This window comes from Anser anser (genome assembly GCF_964211835.1).
Source record: "Anser anser genome assembly, chromosome: 6".
Taxonomy (NCBI): domain Eukaryota; kingdom Metazoa; phylum Chordata; class Aves; order Anseriformes; family Anatidae; genus Anser; species Anser anser.
The window spans coordinates 4707555-4732827 of NC_139726.1; the positions used below are offsets into that span (position 1 = coordinate 4707555).

Below are 25273 nucleotides of genomic sequence, written 5' to 3' on the forward strand. Positions count from 1 at the left end.
GGTGCTGGCGAGGATGGCCAGGGTCTAGCCAGTGTCAGGGAGGCTCTGAAGAGCAGAGGTTAGCTCAAAACAGACAGAGGGAAATTCCTTTCTGGGGGTGGGAAGGCCTGAAAATTCCTTCCTCCAGCCAGTCCTTCAGATGGGGACCCCCAAATTATCTAGGAGGCCGGGTTTCCAAGCTTAATGCACAGCAGCTAAGGAAGACCACCAGCTAGAAGCTAATTAGGAGCAGCTCGGCCTGTTCAGTCATCATATCTGAAGACCAAGGCGTGATACTGTCACAAAAGACCTGTACCTGGAGAGCGTGATTTGTGTCCAAGCCTGAGCCAAGCTTTTCTTTCTCTCTCCATCCCCGATCTCCTCGCAGTGGTGGCACATATGGGTACCCTCTGGTGGGACAGGAATCACTGGTGCTCTGCCATCCTGCAACGCAACTGCTCTGCTTCTATACCAGGACCAGCAATCTTGTTTTCCTAAAAGCCTTTTCAAATGATATGTGCACATGGCATCTGTTTGCAATGTATATTTGCCATTAGTGTTTTTAAGTAGGAATGGTGGGGTCCGTATGGCACAGAACATAAGGATTGCCATGGTAATTAGTCATTATTTGGACTAGCAGAGTAACCGCTATCAAAGACTCTTAACTCACTCATATCCTAATGTACCCGACATGTATTTTCTTTGTTTCTGCCCTTCATTTAAACCATTTTTGCTCTGAAAATACTGTTGATATTTACCACTTGTCTGATGCATTAATCTAAACAGGAAATCAAAGTATAACATTCTTAGAAAAGTTTCCTTTCAATCTTTTTTGAGGATTGCACATTTTTGTATTACAAAACAACATCTCTAAATCACCTCAAGTTAAAACAACCAAACTAAGAGTAATACCTCCATAATCAAGCACCTATGTATTTCCAGTTGATCTACACTGAACAAACACACACAAAAAGATTATTTACCTGCAGCTTTTGTTCTCTGCGGTATGCTTACTGTACATATATTCACAGCCTGGGTCCTATTTCAGACAGTCAGATATCTTTTAATCCCCGAGCAGCCAGCAGGTGTACCCACGGCTGCACAGCTTTCATGCTGCACAGCAAAGAGAATTGGTAGCTCACCATTCACATCCAGCTCAGAAATACAGTGCTGAGCAGGGCTGCGATGTGAGTAAAACACTTCAGAGAGGGATAGTCATAGGTACGGACCTGTTCTTTTTCCTCCAGCAGCCTGCCTATAGCCAGGAGTGCTCCTCAGTTCCTGTGAGGCTGAGAAATGGCAATGCCATCACACTTGGTGAAAGTGCAATGGAAGCTCCAAGTAAGAAACTGGAGATGGACGAGCCTCACTGTCTCAGACAGTCCCTGACACAAACTCAGGATAGAAACCTACAAATACCCTTCTCTAAAGCTAGAAAGACAGAGATCCTAGTATCGTATTCCAGCAGAAAGAAAGTCTGAGCATCTTCATTCACAGCAATTCATCTAGATACAAAAGCGGAGTAGGTAGATTTAAGAGGGACAGACACTAGTTGAAGCGTTCTGGTCCTATTACCTATAAAAGTTGTGCCGGGGAAGGTTCTGGTTGAAAACTGGGAGGAATTTCTTCTCAGAAAGTGGTTAGGCATTGGAACAGGTTGCCCAGGGAGGTGGTGGCGTCACTCCCTGGGGGTGTTCAAGGAAAGGTTGGACTTGGTGCTTAGGGACGTGGTTTAGTGGGTGACATTGGTGGTAGGGGGGTGGTTGGACCAGATGATCTTGCAGGTCTTTTCCAACCTTAATGATTCTATGAAAAGAGGGTCATTTTTTTGGTTCCTTAGTAAAAAATTTAACAAGGGGAAAAAATTTCCCTGTGCTTCCTACCCCTCTGTGCGCAGCTTTTTGGTCTTGGGGCTCCACCGCTCCCTCCTGCACCACGTGGGAAGTAGGGCAGACACAAGGGATCAGAGGAGAAAGTTTGTGAGAAACCCCCAAGTCATACAACACCAATGATGAGCACGGCAGCCTCTTAAAGGAGCACAAGGACTGTCCTTCCAGGATTTGAAGTCTGGAGAAGAGCAAACAGTTTCCGATGCTTAATAATTATGGTAAGTGGGCAGGTGGGAGCCAGATGCTGAACAACAGCTTCAGATGTGAAGGCACTGGTGCCTCAGTGCTGTCTGGACTTGTCTGTAGACATCAAAAATCTTTAAACATTAAAAAAAAATATTTAAGATCTGATCCTGAAAGTGTGCTAGTGAGCAGCAGAGTATTTTATACTGGTTGCCATATTGGCTTGTCTAGAGCATTTGGATAAAATTTGTAACATTTGTATATTTTATGTTGGATTATCATTTCTTACAGTTTCCACATGTTCTTTCATCAGGAAAATAATGCATGATCAAATGGTAAATCCTATTTTTAAACTGCCTTTGTGCAATTGAACTGAAAATATTAGTTTATCTTGTGCTATTCTGTCAAGCAGTATTATACTGATTAAGTTTTTAAAATATTATTGATGCAGATGGAGTATACATAACCTATGTTTATACTCTATTTCATGTGCTTACATCTTGAATCTTGACAAACTTCGAGTTTTTGACCATACTCTTGTGAAGGATCAGAATGTCATAACCCCTTTAGTCAATATTTTGAAAGGCTAATTTGAGTGAGTAATTGCATTTCGTTTCAGAAGAATATTAAAATAACTAGTTTATGTGAATACATCCATCCTAATGGAAACATACATTCCAGAAGAGTTGGAAGAATTAGCTTAATATCACTGCTGTAGAAAATTCAATGACTTGAGCTTTCAGGCAGGGCTGCACAGGCAGACTGAAAACATTTTGGCTCGCTTGGGTTTGCATCCACTGTATCTGCTTCCAATCTCAAATTCCAACAAATGAACAACAAAGAAATCAAAAGGAAACTGTGTGGCTCGCCAGCTTGAACCTTGCTTGCAGAGAAACCAGACAAAACCACACAGTGTGAGGAAACAAACATAAAAACACAGTGTAATATGTTTTCTATTGTTTCTGCCAAAAAACATCAATTGGTCCACATCCATACAAAATGTGCCTTCTTCTGCTTAAATTTACCCCAAGCTCACTGAAGGACTAGAGAGATTCAGTGTACTTTGAAGTGAACGAGGCTAAGTACTGGTTTAACCTTCATTTTGTTTCACTGTAAAAATACCACACAGCCATCTCTCAAAATCAAAGAGAGAAATTCCTAGACGATTAAAACAAGCCCTTCTTCTTACTTTTTGTCTATATAATGCCTGCTACTTCCATGCATAGCTGGGAAATTTGAAGTTCCTATCCAAACTAGTAGCTTAAACAGTATTGATAATAGTACAACAGCAGGAGCATGCATGAAACAATGAAATCCTCAAGGTTTTACATTTTAAGACTGGGTCGGAGTTGGCAGCATCAGTGGTGCAGGAATAAACCTGACGGTGACAAAAACATATGGAATATATATTGGTTGCAGCTTGCTGCTATGGACTGTAGAACTGGCATTGAGCACATACTCCACTCTGAACCAGAAGAACATTTCTCAACACAAGTGCCGTAGAAAAACTGTTTTCCTCTAAATCATATAGGTTCGATGAAATAACAGTTTTAGGCAACAGGACTTCCATCTAGAAATTTCTGTATCAATTCTAGGCCTCCATTTATGGACTGACTCTTTGTAAAGACACACACATATATATATTGTGTATACATATTTATATATACACACCCATATAGAAACTGCCCCAACCATCTGAGCTAGCTACAACAGTGAGCAAATGATTTAAAAAAAAATAAAAAACACCTTTATATTGTTGATGCTAACCTGGCATCAGCAGCTGGAGATGTCATTAGACAGAAAGAAGCGTATACTTACACTTACACACGTGTACAGCCATATACATCCATATACATTTGTTTCTTACTGCTGGCTTGATCTTGAGTTAAGAGGAGAGCTGATGACTGACCTGACAATATTATGTGGCAGAATGCATCTTTTTAAGCCTCTCATGCTAGTTTATTGTTAATTCAAAAGACTCAGGAGTTTATTGTTAATTCAAAAGACTCAGGCTTTCACACAGACTGGAGAAAAGAGAAATTGCTAGTAATGAGCACTGTCCTGTTCAAAGTTAAATATTGCTACAGATGGGAACAGAAGGACTTATTGCTGCAGGACAGTGATCTTACAACGCACATCTGGAGCACGCCGTCTACACCCAGACTGGCAGTGGAGACTGAACGCATCAGATGCCATTAGTCAGAAAACGTGTTAGCAGAAAGAAATTATGATAAGTGCACAAAATGGTCAGATGTAAGGAAAGGCACCATTTGTAGATTTGTTAGTCAATTAGGCTTTATTTCAAGTGATTCCCCCAAGGTTTCTTGGGGTAGGAACATTTGTTTTCCTTCATTTCATCTAGGTTTGCTGCAGTTCAGTGACTGCAGACTTCTGCACAGCCTCAGCGTTTTTATTTTCAGAACAACTGCCACTCAAAGCATCACCTACGCTTTGACCTCTCTCCTGATTTCTTACTAGACAACCTCGTATTATCCAAATACAGATATGGCACAAAAGCAGAAAAACAGTACTGCAAAAAGCTATCAACCTTGGTCCTGTGGCTGTTCTCAACCTCTCATTAACATTATGAATTAAACCAAAAATACACTGTCACCATTTTGATTAACAAATAGCACTGGCCAAGAAAGATTGCTCACGACACCTATGAGTTCCACCCTAGGGGGCATACGACCTTCTTAATTTCATACTCGCAAAATGAATTTGGCGTTGCCAACACTTGAAAAAACACTTTTCAGCAAACAAGTCCTAGAACACAGAAATAAAAGGCGTTTGTGCAAAACCCAGTAACTTCTGTGCTACACGTTTTACCTGGCACTCCAAACATTTCATTCTCCAATTACACAGTACATTGAATGCAACACCACCAACACACTGCAACTACCAAATAACTTCGGTGTCTTGCAGTATAGGTCATAAGTTCAAATTGTTTGGCATCACCTGATTAAGCTGTTATAAAATACAAAATAAATTCACAGTGATCTAAATCTGTTTCCTAAGAGAAAGAAGACTGAGGAAGTGGAACAGTTCACTTGTAATGAATAATCTGAGTAACTACGCTCCGAATTTCAGTTAAAAAACCTTCAGATATTTCAAAGTTACATATTTACTAGAAAGATCTTCAAAAATCTTTTTAAAAAGTAAAATGTGTGCTGAACTTTTCTGACATTTACAAAAGTAATTAATTAATATGATTAAGCAAATTAGACTGAGCCAAAGTCTGACTGATTGTAAAGCATGCTGCAAGAGCCACCTGTTTGCTAGAAAGATTAGATGCTATGGTTCTGGCAGCTAGAAAAAAAAAAAAAAACAGAAAATTATGAAAGATAAGATAGAGAAGCATCTATATATACACTGATCTTTCAGATCTTTCTTGTCTAATATGTATCACCACCTTATCTGAGCTTTACCTGGTAAAAGAGATGTCCATAAGACACTTTTTCTTGGAAAACAGCCCTATAGATCAAGATAAAGCAAAGTCAGTGATAGGTAGGTCCATACAGGTATTTATGAATCTGATTCCAGATTGGGTAGCTCATGCCTCTGTGAATGCCTCTCATGCCTCTAGCCAGCTCCCAAGCCCCAGGAAAACTCAGCACTAGCCATCTTCTCCGTACATCTCCTTTCCCTCACCTTGAGGGTAGCAGTATTCCTGCTGGATACATACAATGTCTTTGCCTGAGAGAACACTTAGCATTTAAGAATCAAGCTTCTGGTTAGTGGTAATTGCTGCGAGATGCTGTAAAATGTGCAGTTATAGAATATTCATCTCTGGTCACCTTTTACAACTTCAAACAAAACTTGAAAATACTGCAGCGAGATGCTTTCTTGTTATTTTGTTAAGTTTTTATAATTTATATTAGCATGAAGCCTTAACCATGTACATCTTGTAGTGTCAGGCACTATGCACACGTGAGAAATCCATCATCTTCATCCTTAGGAGCCTACGGTGAAAGTCTAAGAGAGCCAACACATCCAGCTTTAAAGGACATCAAGAAGAGTTGTATTGGGAGTGCAGCACACAGCACAAACAAGCTCCTAAATCTCTAACTCAGGACAGTACATGAAATTAGTACTTAATTGACTAATATTGATAGCTCTTGATTTTGAGATCCATACCAATCTCATCTGCGCCGGCTAGAGTGCTATCCACATGGAATATGGATAAAGTTAGCCTGGTAAAGTGAGCTTTACTGTCAGATTGTCATCACCCATCCAGAGTTCAGTGTAGAGCTGTTCTCCAGGCTCCACAGCAGGCATGCTGACCTTGTCTTGATGAGTAAGTATTGTCTATAAGACGACATCAGAAAAAGCACTTAATATTCAAGTGGGGAAGGGGACCATGACTGAAGCAGGAAAGTAGACTTCGGTGCTTATAGTGTAGAGTAGCTCAATCATGTTGGTAAATGAGATTGTCCTGGACCAGCACAGGAGCTGGAGTCTCTTGGAGTCTGCGCAGCAGCCAGGAGATGGAAGAGAATCATTTTCCAAAATATAAACCAATGGAGCAGATAAAGGAATGGAAGAGCAGAATTGCAGAGCCCTGAGAAACAACATTTTAAGAACAGTTTATGGTGTGGGGAGACTAGGACAGATTAGGTTGGACCATCAATTTTAAGTTTCATGCAATTGTATCAATCCCATTAAGTTTTTCATGTAAGTGATGCCTTGGTGCTAACTCTATGCCCTGGTGATTTAGCTGAGACTAGCACAATGCCTTGTATATTAGGTTGCCATAACTAAAATAACACTTTGGAACCTGCAGTAATAACTAATTTTGCAAATCACAGTTCCTGCAAAGAGAAAATGCTAACGAGTGGACATCTTGGTGAAAAGAAAATGCTGGATATAAAAATTAACAGAGCTGCCTTCTAGGTATGCTCAATTAGGAGTATGTATGTGGACTTTTCTAGAAATAGCTTCAGTCACGCTCAGCCCTGCTGCTTGTTTTATACTTCTGCCATACAGATTAACTAAACACAATATTAAAGATGCAAAAAACTGTGATTTGAAAGTTCTGACATAAACAGACCCTGAAAAGGAAACAAACAGAACACACATTGTCTATGCCATTTGTGAGCTAGTGGATCTAATGGTTCACTTACTTTACAACCTGCTTTGGAATAATTTGGCACATCTCTAATTTTAACAAGCTTCAGTGGGATTAGATAAAATGCAGACTTTGTTTACATCAATTAACACTCAAAGAAGTACAAAAGGACTTGTTAACTGCATTTATGAACAAAAAGTAACAAAGTGAGAGTTGGTCCAAACGAAGTTACTGTATGACTTGCTCAGACAGGCACAGTTGTCTCTAAAAGACTAAAATGAAAAACCCAACAGCTAAACGTCATTTTCAAAGAAGCAGATGTGTATTTTTAATTACACCGGCAGATATGATCTACATTTACAATAACTGCATTATCAGTTTTGCATACATCAAATTCACAAACACGACTGCTTTCTCTGTATGCCACGTACACATTCACTGAGTTAAGTGGAAAACCAAAGCCACTGCAGCCGAGCTAACAAATACATTGGTTGTTGCCACATTATTATTCCTATTTCCAATTATTTTGCCTTGACTGATTACAAGCACATTCTTCTCTGCATATTAGGGAGCTGGAAAGAAAATATGGACAACTTAAAGTCCAACCTAGTGTATTAGCCCATCCTCAGAGATAATAAATGGACACATCACATACTCCTGATAAAAAGTTTGCAGACAGTGAAGGACTGAAGAAAGATGCAGAGGGGCAAGGAAAAAGCAGGTTTAAGACCGTTTAAAAAGACATAGTTAAAACAATAGAGAGAAGGAGAAAAGTGCAAAATAGCCTTCTGAAAGACTCAAGTCTTTTTGATGATAAGCATCTTGTCCCCTGTATCACACTATTTCTGTATGCCTCTGTGCGTTCAAATGTCTACGTAACATAAGAGAAACCTCTACAAGTTGCTGGTTTTTCAAACTCTTGTAGAATTGGCCACTCGCAAGGAAGCTTTCTTCTATTCCTTTCCAGGTGGCGAGCAAGACACTGAATCTTTTCACTCTCTCTTTTCCCACTATTGGCTCAGGGATTCATAGAAGAATGTTGCCACCATAAATGCAATGTTCTTAGTTATATTCTGCGAGTAGCCAGGAAGCCTGGTCACTGCATAAACACATATTTATTATTCTAATAGCATGCCATTTTAATTAGAAGTGATGCTCCAATACAGCAGAACTGTGCCACTCAGTCGCGCTGTCAGTGGAAGCGCTGGCTGGCCAATGCTGTATTTTCCAGCTTTTGGTGCTGTACGACAAAATTAATTCATACAACCTGATAACAAGACTATTGCTGCACTAGCAGTGGTAAAAGGCGGCTCAAGTGGAACAGCCTGGCGTACTTGAACATTTTGGATCAATGGTCTGTTAAACTGAAACAACAAATAGAATCCATTTCTTCAACTGCTGCTGTGTTTCTAAACTTGCATGACCGAATGAAAGGCAGACGAGCAGAGCCATGGAGCAGCCAGCCCTGATCCAGCCACCCGGCCGGCTGCTGGAGACAGCTTCACGCTTTAGCACTCGTGTTCGAGGACAGGCAGGACTGAGATAGCTTATTTAGTTAGCTAAGAGGAAGCAGCAGGAATGGATGGAAACGTACAGTTTGCTATACAAATTGACTAAGCCTTGCAAAGCTTGGTGATTAACAATGTGGCCACGCTGGCTGTACCACAAACGTGGTTCCTTAAGGTAGGGACATTGAACAAAAGTTTTTTGTTTTCATTTGTTTGTTGATTTTTAAGGAAACAGAACAAAGGAGAATTCCTGAGGGATAGTATGACATCAAATGTGGCTCAGACACTTTTGTGTTGTTGTTGTTTTTAATAAAAAGTAAGGACACATGATTTGGGAAATAACAAGAATGGAAATGTTCCTCTAAAGTGAAGGAAAACAGGCTATAGTAAGAAGAAAGTAAAAAGTAGTTTTAAGCATAGTTATGTCATTACTAGTATTTTAACACTTTTTGACACTTTTTAAGTGTCATGAATACTGTGTAAACCAACAAGCACACTGGGGCCTGGAGTCATTTTTCTAGAGCTCAGCCCAACAAACAGAAGAGTTACTGAAGTCACAACAGTCCAAGAAAACCACTATGCACTTACTTAGCATTCAAGTCATTGGGTTCCTAGAGGCTACTTGATATAGTCCATAAATATTAACACAGAGATTTAAATGAATCGGCGACTAAAAGGATGAGTTTTTACTCGCATGGTTAAAGAGCTAAAACCCAGGCCCCCATTTAGGGGAACATTTAGACGTGTAAGGCCCTATCACACAGTTTAAATCTCAGGCTGAAGTAGGCATCACTGACCATCGAGCTTTAGCATAAGAAATAAACCTGCGATGATTTCAGTGTCATGAACAACCTTTTCCAAACGGACCTGATTTAACTCTGCCCGTGGCCCCAGCCAGCCAGGTGTGAGGTGTCTTTCTGCTGCAGCCCCAAGCTGTGCTAGGGACCCCCGTGTCGAGGCGAGGAGCCCCATGAGAGGCTGAGCTTATCTGAACGTGGCTACAGGGCTTTGGCAGCATGGCCAGCTCCTTCTCCATGGGTTTGCCTGCGAGACAGCCAGGCGTAACTCATTTCTTCACTGAGAGAAGAAATCTCTGCCACCAGACCTTAGAGGAGCAGGACGAATTTGCACCACCACCTCAATTAAGGCTCGACGTGCTCAGCGAGAGCCATCTTAAAGGCTCTGACCGACTCGCTCCGAGCTGCACACTTTGCAGTCAGTAACACGTGGGCTCGTGTCTCCTGCGAGCACCCTGACTCCAAACCGCTCTCTAAACAAGATAGACTATAAACACAAGAATATTCCAGCACGTATAGATAAATTCCTGACAGGTATCCAAACCTTGGGCAGTCTAATAGCTGCTTAGCATTGATTGCCTGCTACACAACAATTAGGTTTGTTTTCCATTAGCAAACACCTCAAATTACATGAAAGGGAGAAAAAGTTCCCTAGCTACAAACATTAAATATTTATCAGCCTTATGTCTGCTCAGTCACCACTCCTCAAAAAAAGTCCATTAATTAAATACTGTAAAAACGATTAAAACACTTCTTTAGAACTTATTGGCACCTGTTAATTCACTGACCCTACGAGGCTCCGGCAGTAAATGTCTCGTTTGATTGCTTCTGTTACCACTAAGTCAGCAGCTTAAAGACAAAGGAGACATGATGCAACTTCATGTACCACAACATCGCCTTAAAACACAAAAGCCAGTATCTAGAGGCACAGAAACAGAACATTTATGTAGACAGGGCAGCACAAATAATCTATTTAACCTAATCTTTTAATTACAGGAAACATCTCGTAGCAAGACATACAAGAGCAATGAAATGACCCAGAGCTAGAAATCAAGATGATATATTTGTGCATGTGAAAGTAACACTAGCAGAATTCATAAAAGAAAACCTCCTTGGGCATTATTATCTTTCCATCAGGATATACTGTCATCACATTGAGAACAGGAGAAAAATGACTTAAAATATGTTATTAAAATACAAAAATGTAAAACAGAGGGGAAAGGAAAGGAAAACAAGACCAGAGAAAGGTAAAATTAGAGAGGAAAATGCAGGTGAAAAGCAATCTAGGTTTGAATAAAAAAGGAGCATCTGAGGAGGGGGGGGAGGAAAAAAAACAACAAAGGGTCAGACCCTAATAGCCTGACGCATCACAGCACCTACTCTGCAAAACCTGCAACTATTTCAGTGTAATTATTTACTCATTTAAGCACTATTCAGCAGAGAGGGGGGTACAGATCTGGCCTTGCTTGGGCAGTATGCAAATCTTCTCCCACTCCTCTGCAAGCTTTTCAGGATAGCTGGCAGAGAGTCCCCTGAAGAGTCCTGGCAATGCCACACTCTGCGGTGGGAAACGAGCATCTTGCAAAGAACCCCTGAGATCCTCCTACCCCCTCAAATCTGCGCGAGTGGAGAAGTGTTGCCTGGAAGGGGGGTGAGACGGAGCGTGTGTGCAGGAGAGGGAGAGGAAATAATGCTGGTAATTATAAAAGAGTCCTCAGACAACAGAAGATGGAAATAATAACTGATCCCCCCACAATAAAAAATTGTACACTTTTTTTTTTCCTCTCTCTGTTTTCTCCTTTCCCATTTGCCAATTTGTGATCTTCTGACCCTTTGTTCAGACCCCTTACCTTGCTACATTTAAGTTATTACCGAATATTTGAAAAAATTGGCTTCCCTTCCTTTGATCTTCCAGTATTGGATTACATTCTTCCTACTCCCTGTACACAGTTCCTCACTCCCACATTTACTTTCCCCCTTTCTTTGTTTACATTCAGTTTTACCATATTTCTTCACACTTTTCTCCACGGGTAAAGCCTATGTTATGTTCCAATACACATTACTCCCTCTTATTCCTTACTTTGCACTTTTTACTGATTGTGTAGAATATTTGTTTCCAGAACGACAATGAAAAAAAAAAGAAGAAAATGTAATGCAATGGTGAAAACATATTCCCTTTCTGCAGCCACAGCCATATTGCACTGCCATTGTTTTCCAGCAGAACTTGCATTTCCAAACTTGGGAATTCCCATCAGTCTGTTTGACAGAATTTTCCTGCTTTTTCTCACAAGGTGTGCATTTTTCAAATACCAGCACCACTACAGAATTTCCCAGGAGTAACAGCTTGGCTTGAGGGACTCTTATTCAAGAGCCTTAGTTCCAAAAAAGCCATTTGAAACAGAAGAATCAAAACTGATGATTTACATTCTATATTTCAAAACAAAACTATAACCAATGCATTTCAAAATATTGCTATAATTATTTTCTACAGGCAGATAAATTGCTGGACGTCCTTACTTACGCACTGGTTGGCAATTCTGTGAGCACTAAACAAAATGTTTATTTTATTTTCGATTGTGAATATAATTATTAAAAGTGTGATTCCAAATCCAAATCAGTGGAGAAAAAAAAATAAAAAAAGACAGGAAAGAAATATAAAGAAAAAAGGGGGGCATATTTCAGCTCCATTGCAGTGTTCTCCCAGCCCGAGGGATGGGGTGACAGAGGCACACTCTCCAGGGTGTGAGCGGCTGACTCTGCCCCGAGGGAGGGACCGAGCAGCCCAAGGGCAGGTGACAAAGTTGGAGGCCACAGCAATGATGTCCACTGGGCTAGCCTGGGAGTAAGATACAACAAAGCTCAGGAAATTTCTCTTTGCAATCGTGATGCCTTTCTCCAAAACACATTTTTGCACCTCTCTCATTTCAATATGTTTCCCCCCTCCTCTCCTCAGGATGCTTAAATAAGAATCTGTGTTACTCCAAAAGAGAGGGATTATTTTCTGAATAATTTGTGCTTTTTCTTTATAATCTGTGCACCATGACCTTTCCTTCTCCAGTCACTCCTACAATAAAAGCCAGCAGATATTATAAACTGTTGAGAATCATAATAAAGTATTCAAACCATGGGGAAAGAGACAGCTCTCGTCTCTGACTCCCATATTCACACCCCAGAGTTCCCATTTGCAGCCCCTCTAACACGCAGCTTGGGCTCTGCTAGACACGGACAACTTCGCATAGGCTTTGCCCTATCAGCTCAGAGAGAGAAACATATGCATGGTGCTACATATACCTGCCCAACTGTGTAAGATCTACCCCTGGAGTAAAGCTGGAGAGGCTGGGTGAAGTCAGTGTTTTAGCATCAGTATGGGTAGGTCTTGTCACCCTCAGTGAAAATCTAACATTTACGGTCTATAGCAAGTAGCCTTGTACCATGACAAAATACTGGGCTGGGAATGAGAGTTGCTACCATAAGTAAAAAGAGAAGCAAAATGAAGCCATCCTACATTTATATAAGTGCTGCAGATGGGGCATTAAAATGGAGAAACAGTGGTTATTCTGGTCTCTTGCTCCATGACACCTGCTTTGTGTCATTTGAACTTTACACCGGATGAATTATGTGCCTGTTTCTAAATTAATTCAAGAGATTCAAGATAATCTTGGGCTCTGTATAGCTCATGATTAAAAAAATATCCAATTTTCATCATTTTTCAGCACTGGAAGTGTTTGAGGCACAGGTCTGCTTAGTCCATCTGAGAGTTTGGCATTTGGTGGTAACAGGTTATTTCAACAGCTCAGGTTAAAAGCCTTTCACTGAACTATGCAGTATCAATGCAATTCATCTCAGCCCATAACAGATGACAAATTCAATAGAATATGTAAAGTATGCCTCCACCTAGTGATGACTATGTACAAATAATAGAAAATAATAATAGTTCTCTTACTTACTTACTTCTCTTACTTAGAATCTTACTAATTGGATCCTACTTTCATAAATTAAAATGTGCTCTTACACAAATATTCATTTATAAAAACAGGCACTTTTCATCTTGAAAAATTAGCCTGAAGACCAATCTGTAAAAGTTTACCTGCAAACTATGACTTAAGGGGGCCCTTGACACATTCTAGGTTTCAAGTATGTTAAAATTTTAAACAATAATATATTTGCAATAATCATGTCTATAATCAGAAAAACAAAACAAAGAGAGGCTGATTGAAGTGCTGGGGATTTTAAGTGTTAAGATTATCTGATAATTTAAGTTAGGTACTCTACATAAACGAAATGGCAAGCAAACCACATCTCTTTGCAACTTTGTTTGCCAAAGAAAATATTTTCTGAGCTTCTTGGATCACCCTGTTTTACAGATGCAATTACATCAAATTCCTAGGAATTTATCCACCCCAAATTAGAGAAAAAGCAATGAAAGGAAAAAAAGAAAAAGAAACAGAAAAAAAATGTTTAATTAAAAAATGCAAGAATTCAAGAAATTCAGCCCCTAGAATCAAACTCAAGTTTTCAACACTGTCATAATACATATAAAAATACCCTATAAATGGGATCAGTTGGAGGTGCATCTTTAAAATCTGTAAATTTGAGGAGGAGGTTTGAAAAGGGAGGGTCCCTTATCAAAAAATGTTCTTCTGAGCTTTCATTTCATCTGTACCATCTGGGAACTACCTTAAATGTCTTCTCAGGCTGACTACACTTGTATTACCATTTCAAAAAGTCTCCCCATGCCATTAGTGGTCCATGAATCACAGCCTAAGAATGACTATGGGGCTGAAAACAGAGAGGTAGATTTTCTAACAGAGAGGGCAGGTCACTATTTGCATCTCTTCCGTTGCATTCAAATTGCCTGCCATTGTCCGTTTAACACCTTGAAACATCCCAAACCATCCTCTTCCCAAAGAATGTCAGCTATATAAATCACTCCCACACAAAAATGTGAATCCCTACCATATCGTCTGGCATCCCTTTGTACACAAATGCGAGGTGCTGCCTTTCAGAGAGAGGACAGCCAAGGCTCCCCGTGCCCAGCCAACTTTAAATATCTGCCTCACTCATTAAAGAGAAACACTAAAATGGAGTACAGTGACTTAGCCAAGATTTTTAAAAATGTAGTGGCTGAATACAGAAATACCAGCACCAAACATGTAAACAAGTCAGATTTGATTATCTCTGAGTGAGTTCATTTAGGATTCATTTTTCTCTTTGTTTTTCAAGAGTTTGATAAATTAAGGGAACGTGTGCAATGTTTGGGCACATATCAAGCCTTTTTCTTTCTTTTTTTTTTTTTAATATTTAACTTACATTAAGAATGCTGGAAAAATCATAACGCTTTTAAAAGAATTTATTTATTTTCACTCAGGAGAATCAAGCAAACCTGAGGTATTAAAGAATCAGGAAATCCAGGCTCCTCACACCTTTCCGCACTCCCTCTCAGCTGCTGATTGCCAGGTGTATGAAAATAGCATTGGCCCCACTTTGTGAGGCACCAGGTGCCCCACGTCAGGGCTCTATCACGGTCCCCAAACGGGGTATCTGCAGCACTAATCCTCCTTACGTGCTTTACCTCGAACAAACCCATGCGAAGCCGCTTACCGTTACCCTACCAGAACCCAATCCCCGTTTCACAACATAAAACCACCACCGCATGCATAATTTAGAGATCGCAGGTTTACGGCAGCGCTCCTCCTTCCTCCACCAGACGTTACCTCATTTAGCAACCAGCTAAACCAAGCCTTAAAAGCCCAACCGATTCCCGACCCCCCCCCCCCAAGAAAGGTGCCTAGGAACCGGTGGGCGGCCGCCACGGCCGCCCTAGGCCCGTGGTGTGGCCCGCCAGGCTGCCCGCCATGCGACGCCAGGCCAGGCCGCGCGGCCCACCGGGCCGCCTCGTGCGCTGCCCACGAGATGGCAGCAATATGTTTATGAATAATGCAGCAAGAGGCTGCAGCCCACTGCCATTTCGCATGCGAGCCACAAAACGCGCCGCGTTTCTTCAGCTGAGGGGGGGAAAAAAAAATTAAAAAAAAAAATAATCAGCTGAAGGATGAGAGAAAAATAAGCCGCTCCACTGCCGCGCTTTGGTTGTGGGTGAGCTGGCCAGATTGCTTTTTTCCTAAGGTTCGGCGTTATCCAGAGCACACAGTGCTTCTTGTGCACTCGCCTGCCTGTCTAGGCCCTTCTGCTCAGCAGTGCTTCTGGCCCTGACAAAATTATTGCACGTGCACATTAAGCATTAACTGCTGTTACGTTTTATTTTTGCAACGCAGAAAATGCCTGTGGCTTGAAATAAATATTTTCTTTTCTGATGGACAAATAACATCTGCACTTCTGAAAGCTGCAGCGTAGCTGTCAAGAGCTAAGTGATTCACATAATTTCTTAAGAAGCACATGTGTATGAGCATACACAGACACTCGTACCTCTCACAGTCACTCGCATATCAGCACTTACATCCGTCAAAAGACGGCCTCTTAAAAAAGTGCAGCGAGCTATTATTATAATCATTTTTGGCAGACACGGCTATGTACACATAATGTCAGATTTGGAGAATGTGTTTTTCTTTTTTTTTTTCTTTTTCTTTTTTTTTTTTTTCCTTCCTTTAATCAGCCTGATCTTCACAGAATACAGACTTGCTTTCCACTTTGATTCTGGAGCTCTGCAGGTCTGAGCGAGACCCCGAGCTCTGCCGTGCCGCAGGAGCTGCTCGCCCCGGCTTTTTCACAGCCTTCAGCGAGTGCCACGGCAGAGGCGATCTGCAGCACTGCAGGAAGGCACCAGACCGATAACAGATCCCTCCTGATCCAAATTTGCTATTGCCATCTCAAGACCCCCGTGAGTTGTTCAAGTTACACTTCTCAAGTGATTTTTTCCAATGCAGTGATATTTCCATGAAATTTTACATGACACAATTATCAGGAAAAAGAAAAGAATCTAGCTAAAATGATATGAAATTGCTAATCAACTAAAGTTCTATTGAGAATTTTGAATCTTTTTGAAAGTAGCCAGGTATGCCAAAAAAAAAAAAATGCATATCAGAAGTGCCTTCACTATTTTGTTTCAGGACTTTTTCACATTATTAGTAACTCCGTGAATGGGATTTTTATTTATTTATTTATTTATTTAATAAAAAGTTATAAGAGGCAGAAAGACAAAGAATTCCCTGTCCTGATGTTGCAGTCACAAAATAGATGAGGCCTTTGCTGACACCAGAGAAGTTTTGTCTTACCCAAAAGTAGAGACAGGAAGCACAGAAATGAAAAAAATACATTAGCTATAGTTTTGTAGCCACGTTATTTTATCCGCTCAACATGCCAGTTTTATGAACACAGCTGCACTGCTTGGCTTTTCATTCATACTGTTGCTTTGTAGAGATTGAAGGTTTCCCAAACACTTTAAAGGCACAGAGTTGTCAAATCCAGTGTCTTCCTACTTCATGCCCTGCGAAAATATTGCCTATATTCCTGTCTGAAATATAAAGCACAGAAATTTGGGGCCATATTATAAAAAAATAAAAGTTTTCATGTTTTCTATGTTTCTCTGAAATTCTTGTTTCAGTTTCTTTCTTTGGTTTTCATATGTATTAAATCCAAGGTGTTACAGTTTACCTGTTCCCATCACTAGGTAAAAAGCTTTGCTGTCACTGCTTGTACCATAGTACTGCTGAAGTACGTCCCCCTTCATTTAAAAAAAAAATATTTTAAATGAATATGAAATGAAATGACTGAAGCATTGGTGAGAGAAGGAAAACACGCTCATTCACCTAGGACAGTTAAAACCCGATCATTGCTCACATAGCACTCCTGAAACAAGGATGAAACTAGGTATCGCATAACTTAAGTGAGTGCCCCAGTTTCAAAGGCATTTCTTATACTGGACTCGATGTGGATCTTTTTCTCTCTCAGCTAGAGCTTCTAATTTCCATGCTTTTTAATAACCAAGGATAACTCCTTAGAAACAGCTACTGTCAGGTAAGCTGATTGCCATTAAATCTGCTCTTTTCTTAGGAAAAAGAAAACAAAACAAAAAAACTTTCCCAAGTATCTCTCAATGTGTCTCCTCTTTATCACCTCAAAATGAAATGTCATGCTTAAATCTTCATGAGGCAGATCTGTAATGTTTACAATGCGTATTGTAAGCAATTTTATATCGTCCCCAAAACTTTCCCCATGATCATGGCTGGCTACTTTTTTTCTTGTGTGACGTACTCTCTTACTTTTCTTTTTTAATCAACAATAAAGCTAAGAATAGGGGAATGCAATGAAAACACAGCTCTAGTGTTGTTCTAATCTACCTAGTCTAGGGATTAGTTGCGTAAGATCCTGACCAGTTTTTGCATAAGATCCTGACCAGTTTTCATGCCATACCAGTGGATTCCAAAAACGAAGATTGTGATCTGAACTGCTTGACACACAACTGCTTGGGGTCTTAAGGAAGCAAGGCAACGAGCTACAGAAAGTATGGTTTCATTTGTAACTTCTGGCTTAAAAGAAATGAAAAGGTAACAGGGTAATTAATAGGTATTAATAAAGAGGCTCTTTTTCAACAGATGTAAATCAGAAGTGATTCCAAAAATGTCAGAGCTACACTATTGTGAAAGTAGAGTAAGAGTCAGGTCCCAGAATCCTGAAATTAGTAAAAATGTATATATTTCAAGTGTCCACTATCTGCAGCTCTGACTCTGTGCTTTGGATGCACTTATGTCAAATCATAATAAGTATTATGTGGCTTTCTTAATGAAAAAACATTAAGAATAAAGAAAAGAATGCATTCACAGGTCTTGTTGTATTTAGGTTATAACATAAAATAATTGATATATGAAAGGTCAGAAGATTGTCTGTATCCATCCATTAGATTTCACTGAGCATTTGGAAGGTCAGTAAGGTAAGTCAGTATCAAGACAGCAGGAAGAGGGAATTAGAAACACAACGCAGAGGCCATTTCACATTGTTGCATTCATATCTCCCAGTTACCCCAGTAAAAATACTGCACTTCTTACAAAAAATAAACACTTGATGATTAAGATGATAATTAAGACCATTTCTTGGTGGTTGTTTTTTGTTTGTTTTTTGATTTTTTAAAACTAATTATAAATTTATTATGTTTGCTATTTAAAGAACCTCTCACTGACACCAGCTAATAACTGTGTGATGTGGCTAAGTTTTTTAATTAGGCAATGATATATTCAGGTCCCTGTGACAGAAATTAAACACAATCATAGCAGTAACCTCCAAAAGCAGACAAAATGTTATGCAGACTTTTGTAAAATAGCAGCAAGTCCTAAGCAGCAGTTTAACGCATATCTAATTTAAAGCCAGCAAAGGTTACTGAGTGTTCATGTATGAGCTGCACCCTGAGGCTCAGGAGGCAGAACTCCAGGGACAGTTTGGGCTGGGGAACAGGCTCCAGCTGCTGATAAGGACCACCAGAAGCTGCACATCCATCCAAGTGCAAGGTGACTTCCTTAGGTTGGCCTCCTCTACGCAGCATTTTAATTTAAAACCATCAAAAGAAATCCAAATACCAATACCAGTCGAAACCGCTCCTACACTCTCACTGCTTCCTCTTGAGCGATGATGGAAAAGAAAATGATCGCTCCCATGGCAAAAAGTGGAGACTTAAAACATCTCTGGGAGACATCCAGATCCTATACTAATTCCACGGTATGTAGAAAAAAATAGTTTATAATTCAGATTATGCTCATGGACAAAGCTGGAGTAGCTTCAAGGACAAGGGAGTTACCCTAGATCAGTGCCATAAATGTTATTATATAGGAAACAGCTGCAAGATAAATTCTTTCATATTACACACAGGTACAGTTGTACTTTCAGCTGTCTCACTGTTGAAATACTGTATGTATACTGTGAACACAGATTTCTCTACTTGTAAAATACATTTATAATTCTTAGTTGCACATGAATGAGTAGTCCCTTATAGCTGAAGTTTATAGAAATGAAAACCAACATCACACCAGACCCCTAGGAAGAGCCAGGGCATCAAACTCCAGAAACTTTGCATATGAAATATTCCTAAAACATCAACTTGGTAAACAGGAAAAAAATACCACTAAAGAAACTAAAATGTCTGTTAGTTAAATGAATAGGGCTATTAAGAGAACAAAGCTGCTTCACGAATTCACAAGTATGCTGCTCGTGACCTTTTATTGCACTCTTTACCTCTCTCCAATTTTTCCTCTTCTTTTTTGAATTGCCCAAAAGAAATCTTCCCAAACCTCTTCAAAAAAATAGTCTGCAGCCACAAGACTTTGTGCTAATGAAGCTCCAGGACTGCAAAGCCAGAGGTCAAGAGCACATCTTCTACAATGTCTGGGCTGAATTTAAAATTAAAAAAGCTGCTTGATTTAGACCTAAGGATAAGTAACGCAAGGGAAGGAATAAACTCCAGTGGAAAAGTTTACTAGAAGCAGAAAATAATGAAAAGTGAGAAATTCTGTAAACTAATCTAGTTTCTGATGTCTCAGCAACCACACTAGCACTGACGGCAAAGTAGCCCATTGTGTTATTTTCTTCTTTGGTAACTCATATCAAAATGTACCTATCCAATATTAAATGAAACCAAAGAAAGGAAAGAGGAGAATGCCAGAGTGACATAGGCACTGTTTCTGTTCCAGTTGCTGACTGACAACACTGCCATCCCTTAACATGGTTTTATTTAGTTATTACAACCATCTCTCTGTAAATGACACTTAGGATTATTTAAGATTATGTTGTAATCCTTTTAATCCTCAGTGCTTTAAATTTCAGGCTAAACACCAAAGAGCAAACTAGCACTTAGCAGAAATATTTAAAGCATGTGATTTGAACATAAATCTTCTTTTATTCACCACTCCTCTGATGAAGACCTAGTGTATCACGTCATTCAGCCAGTGAGAACAAACAGCACGGTATCTCACAGCAAACTGCTGTTTCCCCACATCCTGCAAAGCTGTTTCTAACCAGTTCTTTTCCCTGGTGCTAGCTATATCATCAGTAAAATAAATGAAGGAAAATCAGAAGGTTATATATCATGACATGCACATTTTTGGTTACTATTACGGAAAACTTGAAGAAAAAAAAGCTAATATGTTCACCAAGAACAGAAATATACTGCATGCACAAATTGGATAGTGTGAAAGGCAGATCAGACTTATCCAGTTAAACAGGGAGTTAGCTCAATTAAAATGAATGGAGTAACACTGCTGAAAACCTCATGATCAAGACCAGAAACCCAAATCTTCCTGCCTGAATATCATTTACTTGCAGTTTCTTCTTTTTTCCCCCCCTGCATCGATCATGTTTCCAATTAATTTTCTTTATGATACTCCTGTACTCCATCTTCTTGTTACCATCCATTAACTGTCATATGCTTAGATTTTAAATTCCAGATTTCCTTCTTTTTCTTCAAACCAAAATCTCAGTAGTCATTTTCTATTTCTAATCTATAATTCATGAACTCAAATTGAGCACCCAGGCTAAATCAAACTCAAAATTCTGCATCTATGCCTAGTACAATACATTAGCAGAAAGCAACCGTTGCTCTGTTTGGATCAGAAAATAATGTTTTATTGGTCAGAAAATAATGAAACAAAAACCCACCAACCATGCTTTGAAGATACGATCATACGTATTTCTGATCATTTCAGAGTTAGTCAGCTAATGTATTTAATCAGATAGCAATGCAATGCATCTATATTTAGGTCACACACACACAAAAACAACAACAACAAAAATCCAGCTCCCATGTTCTATTCATTTGAACAAATCTATGACTAAGTTGACATATATTATCAATCTTATTCCCATCCAGTTTGAATAAGCAGAGCACCAGAAGTGCTTCCTGCAATATTCAGTATCCAGGTACAAACTGACCTCTCCGCTTTCGAACTCGCCTTGGATTTCCTCCAGACTATGTCATAAATCTTCACTCACTCTCTAGTCCCCTTCCCACTCTATCTGCTCGTGTAGCACCACTCTCCTTCAGTCCTTTCCCTTCCCAAAATGTCACCACTACTGATGCCAAAGCCTTCTCCTCTTTCGCTCTTACCATCTGGTATAATCTTCTTGTAGCTCTCTGTCTAAACAATGCTCCATCCCTTTTCAAAATGTGTCTTAGCATATGTCCTTCCTCCCATGCTTTTACTTCTTAATGTCTCTCCCACTCACTTATTGGCTTGATGAAGACATGTTTTAATGGGTTCAAACAGTAGTGCATGAGTTTCCTTTCTCACATTATTCTGATTCAGTGGAGTTACACCTCACACTAAGAGAAGTGAGAAGAAAATACATTGCAAGTCTTCATACAACTACTTTTGGTAAATCAATAACAAAGCTTCATTTGTTTTTGCATTGGAAATGTATTAGCTTCAGTGAATCACCTCTCTGATACAAATTTCCAAACAGAAATTTTGCTTTCTGTGAAATGAGAAATAAACCCTACAAGCTCAGAAAGCTTGTCAGCGTGCTCAGGGGGTTGCAGGATTGAAGGCTAAGGTTATACTTAATCACTTTGCAAGCGAAAAAGCTGAAGATTGACAGCAAAACCAAAATATTTACTTTAAAAATACCTAGGAAATGACAAAGCTCCAAGTGTTCTTTCAAGACAACCTGAAGGATGTGGGGGGTAAGTCTATCTTGAAGATGAAGAATATTTCTAAATATTGCATGCGCTTTGGAAAGATGTCTAGAAAAATAAACCTTGAAAAAATATCTGTAACACCCAGTTGACCCGAATAGGTTTCTCCTCAAGAAGCTGAGTACAGTCCCTTCGGGGGTTTTGTATGCGATGGTTAAACCCCAGACCCAGGCACAGTTGGTTCCTCCAGCACATTTCAGTTGGTGGTGATGCAAAAGGACTATCTGACAACTAACAATATCTTGACCCTGGCATATTTGCTTCTGTCTCTCTCTTCCCTTTATAGTTTACATTGTTAAAAAATCTTAGTGTTAGAACTCTGGGAAACAACTCAATTCAGAGAATAATATCTTAATGTGGCTTGATGCAACTTTTAGTGAAACCAAAAAAAACCTCTTTCTACTGATATTCATGGGAGTTGGATTATGTCCAAAAATTGAAAATGTTGCATTAAACTCTTCCAGCCTCTACATCCTGGAATGTTAACCTTACAATAACACTCTTCTCATCCTTTCATCATCTAAGGCCTTGATCCTCCCTTTCAATTCAATGGGATTTAGATGTAGTAATTAAATAATATTATTTTCCATGAATGAATAGACCTGTGAGAAACATACATCTTCCTATGCTGGCCCTGACAGAGGCAAGCTTTTACCATCTTCCCCTCCCCTCCCCGAAATGAACCTGGGTCATCACCGTCTGAGCACCCTGAACAGCAATAAAAATAAACAGAGTAACCGCACTGTGTTGGAGCCATGCTTGTGTAAGCAGTTTGAAGAAGTTGTGTTTATGGAAGTCCTTTAGGTCAAGATTCTAGGCCTGAACCCAAAGCAATTACCTACTAAGTTTTAAAAACAAATTGAATACAGAGCATTAATCAATAAATCAACAGGTTCTCAAGTGTTTGGGAGACTCAGTCATCAGAAATCCTTCCCTTGGAAAAATAGTAAACCGACGCTTGATAAAATGCTACACTCCTGTATTAGCAGGAAAAATGCTGTATTATATCAGTTTCTAGTTACTAAAACGAAGGAAATAAAACCTACCTCTTAGTTTAACAGATTCTACACTCAAACGAGCAATGAAATGCATGCGTTGCCTCTTACCTGAAAGACGTTCTTTCTGCTGGATTTCTCTGGGGTCCACTCAATCTGAGCACCACACAAATCCACACACTCAGGTTTATAACCTGGTTTCTGCAAAGAAAAAATTAACCGTGAATACGACCTGATTTTCCACAAGTGGACAAGATCACATAAAATAAGAATAGATCAAGTTCAAATGAAAGATTATTGTAGCGCAGCTGCTGGTATTACCAAAGAGTTCATTATTCCCTTAGATAACCACTCCCCAGGTGCATTACCTCAGAAATAAAGTTATTACGCTAAATACATAATTTTAAATATAGTTAGATGTTTTTTTTTTAAATTGTCTAATACACAGTAGATCAAAACACAAATGCATACACATTGACCAGAGTTTTTAATTGCTTACTTTGCAAAACCTCGTGAAAAGCCATTGTGTTTCAAGATAATGTTTTGTGGGTTTTCCAACTGCAAACTGAGACTGATGCAGCTGGAAATGACAGAAACTAGACGAGAATCTACATCATCGTATCTGTAAAACAAGCTATCTCCTTTCTCCAAACATATTATCATTTCTAGCTCATTAAAAAAAATAAAAAAGAAAGAAAGCTTTGAGGGCATGTGTGACACCCAGAAAGAGCTCAACACTTAAGGCTAGCTCCACGTAGTCTGCTACTTCGCGATATCAGTCCATGCATCCGTGAGTGACATTGCTCTGCCTCCCCAGCTCCTCCGTATGGATGCAAATATCTCAAAGAGCAGATTTGTTTGCCTGTACCATTTACGTTCCTGGGAGCTGGAGTAAAGCACAATAATCTTCATTTGCTATCTAAGCTCCTTCTCCAGGGACTTTGCCTGTGCAGCAGTTTTGGCAAAACCCTTGTAGTTTGAAGTAGTCTTTGTAGACTAGGTTACTGCACATCCCGGAGAACAATAAAAATACTACCATTAACAGTGTAACGCACTAATAAGTTCCTTTTAGTAAGACATGGAGTAATACCAACACAAGGTAATTAATCAGTTTGAAGCATCTTTTTTGCTCCGTTGTTCTTAAGACATTTTACCTTTAAAAAAAAAAAAAAGGTATTGGTGACTTAATAGAAATGACAGTGGCCAGTGCATCATTAACCATATAATCAGCTTTCTGAAGATTGTGAAGATTGCTCACTGAATTTCTCTGATGTTGTTATTAAAGGACAAAAAAAAGCGTGTGCTCTCCAGGGTGCTTTTGGATAGAAAAGGATCTATTTAGGATAAAAGAAGCGGAGTAAGAAATCCTGGTCAAGTAATTTGCAGCCACAGTTTCTGGCATCTTTCAGTACTGGAGTTGTAATTATGGCCTCCATTTGCCAAACCATAAAACTACCATGGTTCATTTCTTCTCAGACTGATAGTCCAGTGTGTCTTTGTTCCTTTTCATTATTTTTTTTATACAAAAATGTTTTTGAAAGCAGAAAGATGTTCTTGTGGCTAAACCACTGGAAGAGGATGGTTTGGATTTTTTTCCCCAGCTCTGCCTCAGACTTCCTTTCTGGCTTCTGACAAGAGCTTAATATTTCTGAATTATAATAACAGATCAAAACTGCAGTATTGATACTTGATTTTACAAAGATGTTGTGAAATTTAACGAGTTACTATTTGGAAGGCAGAGGTGACCAAGTTAAAAAAAACAAAAAGGATAAGGCTGAGTCTGCAAATACTTGAACAAAGAAGGCAGCTTTACTCAATCAACAGAAAAAGTGGAGACATTTTGTAAACATAATGCAATGAAAAGATGATGAAAAACCGTAGACAAAGAACCAGGAAATAGTATCTTGACAGGGAAGGATACTGGGTACAGAGTGTCTTCCTCTGGAAAACTGCCATGGCATTTCACACTGACGTGAGAAAAGCCATGGAAAGCACATCCATCAGTGGAAGTTTTGCAGGAAGATGGGATGGTGAACTCTAGAAGATTTTAACATCTCTAATTTCTATGGTTGTACAAAACTGCAGGTAGTAGTAGAAGTTGGACTCTGTGCACTCAGGTGCACACACAGTTGGATTTCCTGTTGTAATCTGAAGCTGTTTTACTGATCGGGTTCTGTAATAAGCAGAAGAAAAGGGTAAGGATGTGCATCTCCCTTTCCA

The 25273-nt window shown here is 39.5% G+C and overlaps 1 protein-coding gene across 5 annotated transcripts in view; it reads right to left on the reverse strand.

The window, feature by feature from the left end:
• ARHGAP15 (Rho GTPase activating protein 15) overlaps positions 1-25273 on the reverse strand; it is a 332393-nt gene that overhangs the window by 244199 nt on the left and 62921 nt on the right. For all 5 annotated transcript variants that reach the window (XM_083841824.1, XM_083841823.1, XM_083841826.1 and 2 more), the window contains one exon: positions 23165-23254. In XM_083841824.1, coding sequence (XP_083697950.1) covers positions 23165-23254 — 90 coding nt within the window. The remainder of the gene's footprint in view (positions 1-23164; positions 23255-25273) is intronic.